Source organism: Pteropus alecto, unplaced genomic scaffold (assembly GCF_000325575.1).
Source record: "Pteropus alecto unplaced genomic scaffold, ASM32557v1 scaffold57, whole genome shotgun sequence".
Lineage (NCBI taxonomy): Eukaryota > Metazoa > Chordata > Mammalia > Chiroptera > Pteropodidae > Pteropus > Pteropus alecto.
Window position 1 is genome coordinate 11,060,983 of NW_006442508.1, and position 11,932 is coordinate 11,072,914.

Genomic DNA, 11,932 nt, shown 5'->3' on the forward strand with positions numbered 1-11,932 from the left:
TCCTTCCTCTAAGTGCCCAAGGATCTCAGACATCCTCCTACTTAAGTTTCCACAGGACACAACCCTAAATTCCTGCTATATTAGTGTGCACAGCCACTGAATTCTTTATTGTTTTCTCTTTCTAGACCTGTTTTACAGCCAGAAAACAAAACAAAGAAATAAACATAACTCCTCACCACCGTGCTTTCATAAACTTTTAAGAGCAAATAGTCTCCTTAGGAAGACTCTTTCCTTCCTGTGACACTGTGATTTAGAATAAGAAATATATATGTTCAGTCTTTGTTCTATTCCTGGCACACAATTCCTAAAACCCTTGTAATTTCTAAGTGATAAGATGGAAGTATCTTTTGTTCTAATATTTGGTCTTTTGTCCTCAAATAGCTTCAGTTTTTGAAATAGCTTTAGAATGATGAAGGTAAAAGGGATGTCTTTTTATTCATAACAAGTCCTTTTGACATACCTGAGTTTATGTTGATGATTTTTGGAAAGTCCCTAGAGAGGATGAGGGCTTGTTGCCAGGGGAACCAACCATGTGATTAGAGAGTTGAAAATTTCAACCCCACCACCATCATTCAGGGAAGCCAGAAGCTGGAGATTGAATTTAATTTCGAATGGTTGGTGATGTAATCAATCGTGTCTACCCAATGAAGCCTCCATAAAAATCCCTAAAGCACAGGATTCAGAGAGTTTCCAGGTTGGTGAACACATGGGGGAGCTAGGACAGTGGCTGCCCAGAGAAGGCATGAGAACTCCACACTTCTTCGCCCATATCTCTCATCTGGCTGTTTGCAAGTTATATCCTTTATAATAAACTGGTAATCTAGTAAGTAAATGGTTTTCCTGACTTCCGTGAGCTGTTCTAGCAAATTAATTAAACCCAAGGAAGGGGTCATGGGACTCTCTGAAAAAAAAAAATCAAAAACATGTTTCCCCTCAATATGATATACCATAATATTAAGATTAATATTAAATTTATCTCTAGGTGATGGGATCATGGGTAATTTTTATGGGTTTTGTTGATATCCTTGTACTACAGTCAAAAAAATTAACTCAAGAAGGTTCGTATTGGTAACAAATTCACATTTAAAAGGCACTGATTCTTTCCCTGCTGCTGTCCAGCTGCACAGAGCAGAAGCTCAGGAACTTTCAAGATTTGGCTGCACCTGTAACCCACCTATTACCCACTCGTAACCCACTGGCTAAGGAAGGCCTTGCAGCTGGAGGTGTAATGGATGTTACTACTGCTTTACAAAAGGTGCTGAAGACTGGCTTCATCCATGGCAATCTAATGTGGAATTCACGAAGCTGACAAAGTCTCAGACAAGCGCCACACCCATCTTTGGAGCTTGCATCCAACTGTGATGAAACTGTGGATGTCAAGTTGGTGGAGACACCATGTTAGCCTCATTGAGGTGAATGACAACAAGAAACTAGGGAATGGGTGGGTCTCTGTAAAACTGACCGAGAGGGAAAACCCCTTAAAATGGCTAGTCGCAGTAGTGTGGTAGTTAAGGGGCGTGACAAAGACTGTCAGGTCAAGGACATCATTGAGGAGTATTTCACATGCAAGAAATTAACAAATAAAACACTTGATTCTTGTATAAATAAATACATTAATTAAAATAAGATAAAAAGGACACGAATCCTCATTTCCTCCTAGCATATACCATTCAAACTCTTGACTCTTGGGCCTGATAAGCACAGAAAGTGATCTTTCTATCATAAATGGTTCTTCTTGGCACCAAGCTAAAGGCACACTCTCTGTCCAGCTGGTTAACTCTTTTAGTCCTGGATGGATCGTTCTTGAATAATGTCTCTGGTATGCTAGAAGACTTCTCTGATCTGGGTCTTAGACCTGATTTAACATCTCTCTCATTGCTTGACATGGGCAAATCACCAAGTTCTGGGTCTGTTTTGCCCACAGTCGTATTAGCAGCACATCTTTTCCTCCCTATCTGTTTGCCAGTGTCTAGTACATGCACACATTCCTGCCTCATCCTCACTTTCTCTCTGTCTTTCTGGAAAGTGATGTCAGCATCCAGAGCTGAGTGCTGACAGATGCTCAGACCACCACCAATGAGGGTACAGGACAGAGTGCCAGATTAGGCTGTTCTGTTCACTGAGTATTGTTTACAGAAGAAATGTTTTAAGGTAGAGGAAGAGGAAGCTTGACAAGGATGTTTAATTGGATCTTGTAAACATTTGTATTCTGGATGACCGTGTTTCTTATTTTGGGCTCTTTATTTTAAAGAACTGAAAAGACTATGTAGGTAAGAGTTCAGAAATATACACCAGCGTTATTCCAGGCTGGGTTGGCAGACAATGCTAATGGCCTTTCTAATATCTATTCCCATTCTCCCTTTCTTTCTTACCAACAGAACCCTGATTTTGCTCAAGGCAGCTATATGCCCAATTTAAAGTACCATCCCAGATGCCCTTGAAGTTGAGTGGCCATGTGACCCAATTCTGTCCAATGAGATATAGGTAGAAGTTTCTGAGTGTGGAGCTCCCAAGAAACCTTTTTTAAAGGAGAGAGTCTTAGCTGGCATTTGCCTTTTTCTTTTTCTTTTTTTTCTTGCTTAAAATGCAGATTCAATGCCCAAGCATCCCTTTTGCACCCTTGAATACAAGAGCCCAGAGCAAAGAACGAAGACAGAATGACTTAGGTCCTTGACAACATTAAGGAGCCACTGATGTCTTATGTAAAAATAATTAATCAATTAAATAGACAAAAAGTCTATTTGGTTAATCTATTGTAATCAAGTTACTGTTCTATACAATCGAACACAATCTTAATTGATAGGCTGTTGAGACATTTAATGTATTATGATACAAAATGAACGAAAAGTGACTTCAGAGTCCTTTATGACAGTGCTGCTCAAACTTTCATGTGCATACACACTATTTGGGGACCTCGTTAAAAATGCAGATTTCGATTTAATGCAGATTTCGATTTAATGCAGATTTTGATTTAGTAGGTCAGGATTAGAGTCTGAGATTCTCCATTTCTCACAAGCTTGCAGCTAATGCTGATGATACCAGTCCAGAACCATGCTTTGAGTAGCAAGAATTCAGAAAATGACAGCTCTTTTGTCAGTCTGCTCTCATGTTAGAGCTATTCTGTTTTCCTTTGATATGCTTATTATTCAGTTAAAAATCTACAGAAGACTCAGCACATTTTCAAAAAAAGTTAAGGTTTTATTTAGAAAATCATTTTAGGGACAAAAGCAGTTCATTTTGTTTAGCAAAATAAATTTAACAAACGCATTTAAATACAGTAAATTCAAGATGTTTTTGGATTTTTTTCTTAGTTACCTGCTTTTCTGTCTTGCTACTTGCAGAGTTTCTGTCTTTCTAGCCTAACAATGTTCTAAGTTAATGCAGCTTTAATCCAAGGAACTACTTTATGAAATCCGAGACTCAAATAGTCCTCTGTATTCTCATTCAACCTCGATGTATTAAATGAAACATGAGGAAAACAACTTGGGGAAGTAGATTCAGAAAGAAATGTTGCTCTTCCTCGGTCAAGTTATCTTTTCAACAGAGACCTTGCCTGCTCTGAAATGGATATTGAAAGTAAATTGTTACTGGGAGGTGATGATCAAAAGCGAACTTGGATGGTTTTCACATAATCTGTCATCATGATCCAAAGGGAGAAGTAAGCCACACCACTTTCCTAGCCAGGCCATTGCTTTACATAGAAGCTGTGCATAGCTTCCTATTGTTAACTTTCTTTTCTAGTTATGTACATTAAAAAAATACAACATTGTGTTAAATACAGGACAGCTAAAGGTGGAACATACACTACTACACTGAGAAAACAAAATAGCTTGGTTAAGCCGAGGCGAGAAGCAGCAGATGGTCTTCGTGGAGGGAAACTACCAACGCCCACCATCTCCTCAGTCCGTAACAGATCTGCATTCCGAAGGCAGGCCTTCTGACTGCCGCCACTGGGCCAGGCGCTGCTTAAACCACTTCTGGAGGAGGGAAATATAAAAAATTACCTGTCACATCCTGAAAACAACTGAAACATCCATTCTTTTCTAACAGGTAGCCTCTGTAGCCCAAATGGAAAGGAGGAGAGTGAGGAACGTGTCCATGGGGATGGTTCTTCTCACTTGACACTTAAACCTTTCCTGCCTCAGGACCTTGGCACATGCCATTTCCTAGGGTTAGAATGTTCTGCCTTCATTCTTTATCTGATCATCTCCTTCTCATCCTCAAGTGTCAGCTTAAATAGAAGCTTCTCAATGAGCCTTCTCTGACCACTATCTAAAGTAGGTTCTCCACCCATTTTAGTACTTTGTTACCCTCACAGGACTTTTTTATCTGTCATTGTTTATTTGTGAATTCACCTTTTATTTTATATTTCCTTCTGGAATATAAGACTCATTAAAGCAGAGACTATTTTCATTTTAACATCACTGTATCCTTAGCCCCTAGCACAAGGGCTTAAAGTTAGAGAGTAATCAGTGTTTTTTGAATGAACAAATAATCGAAGCATCTCCTCAATGCCCCAGAGAGATTTCATGCTATATCTCATCAATGTGTGCTGATTTCACCAAGGGCCTCCTTACTCATCAGTAGCACTTAGTTAGTATTTGCTGAATAAAATCAATGGCTAACAGTACTGGACAGTCTTGAAGAACTCCTTCATGGGGATCCATGGAATAGGCTAACTCAATCTCTTCTGCTCCAGGGCTTCTGGGCAATGAGAGAAGATAAAGTGGACCTATCAGTTTATTCAGAATCTTTTAGCTCTTTGTGACTCCAGTAGTCTCACCTCACAAAAGTGACCATAGATTTAGGGAAGATCCCAGATGGGATGTTTCTAAACATGGTACCATATGAGAGCAAAAACATGTTTATATATAAAAAGACAGTGGCTGCCTTTATTATGACACTCTGGGGGTCGGGAATTATGCAAAGAGGAGATAAGGAGATCCATGCTGGGGAAAATGGTGGGGTACAGACCAGGTTGGCCAGGAGGAAACTGGGATTTTAAAAAATCAACAATTTTGAAGAGGGACTAGTGAGAAATAGAAGCAGCAAGCACTGATCCGCATGGGAGAGTTAGAGAATGAGTGAGGGCTCGATAGAAGATTGAAATCTCCAGGCTTTATTCTCTTTCTGTACTTCCCAACCTTTTACATATCATGGCATATATTGAGAATGACGATATTTTTATGTCCTGCTGGTGTAAACAGGCAAGCTGCTTGGGTAGGTGACCACTGCGGGCTCTGTAGTCCTGGGCTCTGCCAATAGGAGGCTCTATTGTATCTAATTGGCTATGAGAACTTGAGGAAATCCCTAAAAATAGAGCACCAGTCAGGTTAATTGTAAGTAAAGAGGTAAGCTCATGGAGTCTCTAATTGTTCCTTCTGCATTTTCTAAAATTTACCTCTTCTAAGGGTAAGCACATGAGAGGAAAGAAAGGAAGCAGAAAGAGCACAGCTAAGGGATGTCAGACCTGGAATGTGCTGATGGAGATGGTGTGGTGAGAAACATCTGGAGGGCTCTGACTTAGTGTAAATGGATACCTGCCCAGCTGCACATTTAACCTCAGAACAAATAGACTGGGCCCTAGGGCCATGCTGAAGAAGATCTCTTCTCTTCAGAGACCTAGGGAGCTGAAACGCAGTTCAGCATAAGCCCAAGATCAGAAGAAAGGGTGAGAGCCACAGGAAAAGGAGTGTTTCTAAGGATCATGCCTGTGGAGCTAGAAGGGAGTGAGGCCACAGGACAATTTAGGGCTCTGCACCAATGCAAATCCGACTGCGCTACATGAGACCACACCTACAACTCACCCCGACTGTTCTATAGCGTTTACACATGACATGCAGTACACAGCTGTCAAGATCGAATGTCTTATATATCTTTGTGCTGTGGGGTGACAGCAGAGAAAAGTACTCTAAAGCCAGGGGCAGCAGACTACCCTTAGGGAAGCCTTCTGTTTGGTGGTTTCTCTCTGGGTGCCATAGTTCACTCTTGGGGATTACTAACTTTGAAGAGAAGAGCTCATGTAACTTCAGCGGCTTTAACCAAAGTTCTATTGCTAATGGTGGGTGCCAATTTTCTTCTGTAATCCATGTGTGTGTTTAGTTAACTCTGAATTCTAGTGTGAGAGCATCATGGCTCTAGTTTCATTAATGAGGTGGCTCTGTGGGGAGGTTTTCAAGGCTCTGAGGTCTGATTCAATAGGGTTTCCAGTTACTAGAGCTGAATAAAGGGCAGAGTTTTAAAGACTGGCTAATTAAAACTTGGAGGAGGAAAATCTCATTTTCTATCAGGACTTATTTAAGACAAAATGATTGAGCTGGCCCTATTCAGAAGAGCCACCCATAATTTTTACATTAGTAATGAAGCAGAATATTAATGTACAGTTACTGAAAATAACTTCAGCAAGGACCACATTTGTGAATTGGTGAGTTGGCATCCAAATGCTTAACAAGTTGAACCCTAGCATTGGGGGATGCGATGAGGTCCAAGAAAATCTCAACTATTTTGAAGATACATATTTTAAATAGAGTATGTACAATAATTTAGCAAACCAGTTGCTGTCCAACGAAAACCATTAAACAACTCGTTTGCTTTTTTCCTCTAAAGCTGCATCTTATCTCATCTCACTTACATCAATACTAATTTTACACCTGGCTTTATCCTTCCCTTCTCTGTTTCAGGCATCCTCTGAGAAAGACATTCATCCTTCGCTTGCTTATAAATGAATGCCCTCATTACCCTCACCCGCCAATAGAGATTTATTTACTCTGAGTGAACAGATGATAATTAGACACCACCATGGGGAGGGATTGAGGCAAAATAACATCGTTCCTGTCCTTTTCTCTAGTAGCTAACATCTCGTTCTTTTCAGGGGAAGACCTTTAGAGGTCTTTATTCAACTGATAAAACATCCAATAACGAAAACCACTGAGTTCTGGGAATAGTCCCAGGACATCAAGAGGAGATAAAAATACTGGAAACCTCTCTAAGAACCAACGCCAGCTACACTGCGCTTGAATTAGTGATAATAGAAAATGCCAGATCATTTCAACCTCCCAAGGGGCTGATGAAAGAGCTTTCACAGACACTTCGAACACTGACTTCAAAACAACAAAAGATACAGGGTTGGTATTCTGTAAGGTTTATCTAATTTAAATAAAGGAGATATCTAATTACTGTCACAAGAAAAACCCATTCTAGGATCCCGGCAAAAGCAACTTAAAAAGTTATTTTATTTAGAGCACCCTTCACCTCATCCCAAGTTCCTATAGGTGATCCCCCCAATAGCAGAGAACATAGTAGAACAGTTATAAAGAGGTCATCAAAGCCCCAGTTAGAGACTGTTTCAACCTTTTATTCACTCTTGCCCCTGCCAAAAGTATCAGCAATATGAATCAGCTCTAGTTTATTGTCTCACAGGAGCATCACATGCTTTTTTTCTTCTATTAACATATTACTTGCTGTAAGAAAATGAAGAATATGATTCCAATTCTGGAGGTGGGGGGTATTAGGGATGAGGAAATCAGGCATATAAAATAAATATTATTTTGGTAACCTTTCCTTGTGGAAAGGGACAACACTAATGAAGAATAGAAAAAGGAATGTGCTGATATCAGACACTGCTTATATGTAGGCCCAACACACCTTGGCTTCCATGAGTTATTCAGAGTTTCTACAAAACCTGCCTTAAACATCACTGGGAGTGAAAGCTCCAGAAGATACTTTTATTTTCTTTAGGAGACACTTTTTAAAATGTAAATGTTTGAGAAGATTAAAGAAGAAACCATTCTCACCCACCAGTGCACACCAGGGTGGAGAGTGTTGTGAAGGGATTGCAGGGGGCAGGAGGGTGGGGTTGAAAAAATGAGAAGTTGGAAGATGAGACCCGACCCAGTAAGGGATGACAGAGGGTTACCTAGAAAGCCTTTCCCTAAACCTGCTAAATGTTGCCTCTCTCTGAGCTCTGGTGTCTCAGATGTTTCCCTGCAGGTCTGTGCAGGAAGACGGAGAGGCAAGCTCAGCTGTGGAAGCCTCAGGGAGGAAGGAGGTATTGGCCCCATGGCAGGAAAAGGAAGCCAGGGGCCCTGTTATGAGGCTGACTCACCCCCACACCCACTCATTTCAGGGCTGGGTCTACCATTTGTTCATTTAAAGGAGGTAAAAGAGGGGAAATGGGAGTAGCACTGCCTGAGAGGGGCAGATGAACCTGCTATGCGGGGGTCTGAATCGGCTGACCTCAATCACAGAAAGAAGCAGGTGCCTTTTTTCCTGCCTCTCACTTGATTTCATTCCAGTACAAGATAAATCCTTTTTAAAAAGTATAATTTGAATCTTGAGGAAAGATCGAACATAGCCTAGAATGACTATTATTTAATGCATGGATTTTTTTCAGGAAGAAATATAAGTTAAATTTTTCATTTTTTCCCTCCTACCCAACCCAATTGTTTGTATTCTTCCTCTGTGGAGATAACATAACATCCTGATTAGGAGTCTGGATTGTGCCCAGACTGCTGGGGTTTAAATTCTAGCTCTGCTACTTCTTAGTTGTATTCCTGAACAAGTTATTTAACCTTTCTGTGCCCTAGTTCCCTTATCTGTACAATGGGGCTAATAGTGCTTACTTCACAGCACTGTTGTGACAAATAGGTGATATAATATTTGGAGGATACTTGGAACAATAACTGCCAAGTATTAGCCATTACAAAGGTCAACATAATTATTCTGCCTTTCAGGTGAGGGAATGATGGTAATTTACCGTGGGAGAATAAGAGGCTGAGGAAAGCTTAGATCCCTAGTTGGTGCTGCATCCACAATAAATCCACAGCCTTCTGCCTAAACGATGAGTAATTATTGTCTCTGTGATCACTCCTCTTTTCTAAATATATCATGGGGCTTTAAGTGATAAAACTTCAGCAGGCTGCCTCCTCAGAGGGTTCCAAGAAACAGGAGCTATAAGACTTGGATTACAGTAAATCACCTTCCATTAAGTTCTGGTTCTGGTTAGCCAGACAGTTGTTCCCTTTGGTAAAAACGGGTATGCCTGACTTTCTATTTGACCTAGGAATGAGATGATTTTCTAGGGGTAAATTCTCCAAAGTGCTCCTGACTTAATGAGTAAAAATCATTTTAGACTTGGGGTCCAGGGTCTTGGTTCTAGGATCCATGGGAGGACCCATTACAAGCTTTTAAGCTTCAATTCAGTATGATTCATGGTGAGGAGAGGACAGTGTCTAATGTTCTGGCCTATACAATGGGAAGAATAAGAATGTCTCTGCGTTAGAGCTGAGACTAGAGGTCTGAAGAGCTTTGGGTTCCCAAGGGAGAGATGCTACAGCAGTTCCAAGTAGTAGTATGCATAACTAATTGTCTTTCCATGACCAAAGGGAAAATAGAAGTCAGAGTTTAAACAGGTTGTGTGTGTGTGTGTGTGTGTGTGTGTGTGTGTGTGTGTGTGTGTTTTAGAGCAGCCAACACTGCACTTGGAGGTTAATAATCACGGAGAGTGCTGCATTCTCTACCCTAAACAATTTTCAGGATAATATAGGAGCTTTTAAAAACAGATAAGTAAATTAATGCATTTAAGGAAACATCTGCTTCCACTCCATTTAGCTGCAATGTCAGATGTCTACCTTCTTGGACAACTACAGAAAAAGACTCTAAACCTTAGAGCCAGGGAATTTTTTAAAATGTGAACCAACTCTCCCTGGCTAAAATATGTAATTTTAGCTCTGCAACTAGGAGTAGGCTGCAATGTGATATAGTGGAAAGAACATGCTTAATGACCAGTGCCGTCCTATCAATTCCCTCCCTCTGGGCCTCAGTTTCCTCGTTTGCTAAACCCGAGGACCGAATTTATAGCTGATCATTAAGATCCCCTCCAACTCTGACATTTCCGCAGAGAACAGATTTAAGAGCGCCGGGCTCAGAGCGCACACGGAATCTCTCGGGAAGGTTTTGCTCACGGCCCAGGGAAGAAACTGAGCCCGGTAAGCGAGGCAAGAGTGTGGGTCAGGGACGCTGCTCCCAGCCCGCAGGGAGAAGAGAGCGTTTATCCCGGGCTGTAGTAGAGAGTGGAAAAACGAGAAGGAACGGTGAACGTGAGGTTTCTAAGCAGCTCCTGGGGGAGCCCCCGCGGGCTGGGGATGGAGGCGCAGATGGGTGTCCATGGAGCCAGGAACCTCGGGTGCGGCGGTGGGAGCGATGCAGGGTCTGGGCTCTCGGGATGGGGCCCCCAGGGTGCGGGCAGACCGATGAAAGGTCGGGGGTGGGCGGCGAGACGCGAGGCGAGGGCGAGGGAGACCTCCGCATCTGCGAGACCGCCCAGGCGGGGGTGGGCGCGGGGCGCGTGCTGGGCTCACCTGGGTCTCCTCCTCGGAAAGGCCGGCCTCGGCCGCGATGAGGCACAGCGTGGTGGGATCCGGGTGCTTGTTGACCTTGTTGAAGTTGTACTCCAGGATCTCCACCTGGTCCTCGGTGGGGCCGCTCGCGGTGTCCGCCGACATGGTCCCGGCGCGGCTGCGGGGGAAAGAGAAGCCGCAGCGGTGAGCGAGGCCGCGGCAGGCGGGGCGCAGGGAGCGACAGAGATCGGGGCGCGGCCGGGCGCCCTCAGCCCGCGGGGCTGTCCGCTCCCGCAGTCGCACGGTCGCGCGGGTCTCCGGCGGCTGCAGGCTGCGGCGGGACCTACCCAGGAATTTTTACAGGGACTTTCCCCCGGGCCCCGGGTCTGGGATGATGGGAGGAAAATGACGCCTCGCGCTCTCCCGGCCCTAAGCCTCTAAGGAAAGGGCGGAGGAAGCACCGCGGTGATTTTGAAAAACCGCCTTCAAAGTTTCATCAGGGGATAGGGAGCTGTCTCAGGCACCCGCTTGACAGATGACGTGGGGGGTGGGGTACACTAGAGTCCGCGGCGGGGATGCCTCACCCGTCCGCGTGGATCTGCCTCTAAAGTGGTTTAGCATCTTAGGTCCCTGGCTGGAAGGGGCTGTGGCCCCCACACTTCCTCCAAAGAAATGACCCATAGGACAGAACTGACTTCTCAAAGTTAAGGAAAGGAGAGCTGCGCTTTTAATCTCCCTTTTTAAAAGATGGAAGATAGGTCCACACAGACGTGATCTACCCTGAGTTCCTAAGGCCGAGAAATGAGCGTCAGGAAAATTTCCACCTGAGGGCTTGTATGAATCACTCTGCAATCTGCGCCCTCCTCTTCCATCCTTCCAACTGGATATTTCTACGCAAAGAGTCCAGAGGCCCTGAGCCACCTGGCTGTTCACTGCCCGCGCAGCACCGCAGTGTAGGTAGAGAGCCCATTGCACTACGTGCGCGCTGCAGGCGAGGACTTCCAAAACAGAGTCAAAACTCAACTGAGAAGAATCTACAGCCTCCATCTTTTAAATTCTCCTACTTCCACAGTCGGACCAGTGGAACAGAATCAAGAGTCCGGAAGTAAACCCATATTTGTACAGGCAAATAATTTTTGATAAAAAAGCCAAAAACATATGGTAGAGAAAGGAAAGCCTCTTCAATAAATGGTGCTGGGAAAACTGGAAAGCCACCTGCAAAAGAATGAAACTAGACTGTTGTCCATCACCACACACCAAAATTAACTCAAAATGGATTGAGGACCTGAATGTAAGACCTGAAACAATAAAATGCATAGAAGAATACATAGGAACTAAGCTCAAGGACCTTGAACTTAAAGAGGATTTTATGAATTTGACCTCAAAGGCAAGGGAAGTAAAAACAAAAATAATTGAATGAGACGACATCAAACTAAAAAGCATCTGCTCAGCAAAAGAAATCATCAACAAGGTAAAGAGACAACCATCTGAATGGGAAAGTATATTTGCAAGCAACACCTCCGATAAGGGCCTAATATCCAAAATATACAAAGAACTCATACAACTCAATAACAACAAAACAAAACAAATGATCC

The 11,932-nt window shown here is 43.1% G+C and overlaps 1 protein-coding gene and 1 pseudogene across 1 annotated transcript; one reads left to right on the plus strand and one right to left on the minus strand.

Annotated features, from left to right (window-relative positions):
• Positions 1-409: 409 nt before the first annotated feature.
• LOC102888201 lies at positions 410-1,573 on the plus strand (annotated as a pseudogene).
• A 1,748-nt stretch (positions 1,574-3,321) lies between these two features.
• On the minus strand, positions 3,322-10,579 carry HOPX (HOP homeobox). Its single transcript, XM_006922522.3, has 2 exons — positions 10,359-10,579; positions 3,322-3,977 (listed from the first exon to the last, which is right to left on the minus strand). Exons 1-2 carry the CDS (start codon positions 10,500-10,502, stop codon positions 3,900-3,902), a joined length of 222 nt encoding a protein of 73 aa, XP_006922584.1. The 5' UTR covers positions 10,503-10,579; the 3' UTR covers positions 3,322-3,899.
• Positions 10,580-11,932: the final 1,353 nt, after the last annotated feature.

Excerpts from the sequence above, each read along its gene's own strand:
- HOPX (XM_006922522.3), bottom strand. The coding sequence starts at position 10,502 with ATGTCGGCGGACACCGCGAGCGGCCCCACCGAGGACCAGGTGGAGATC. Across the intron at positions 3,978-10,358 it reads TTTCCGAGGAGGAGACCCAG|AAGTGGTTTAAGCAGCGCCT; the intron begins GTGAGCCCAGCA and ends TCCCTCCTCCAG.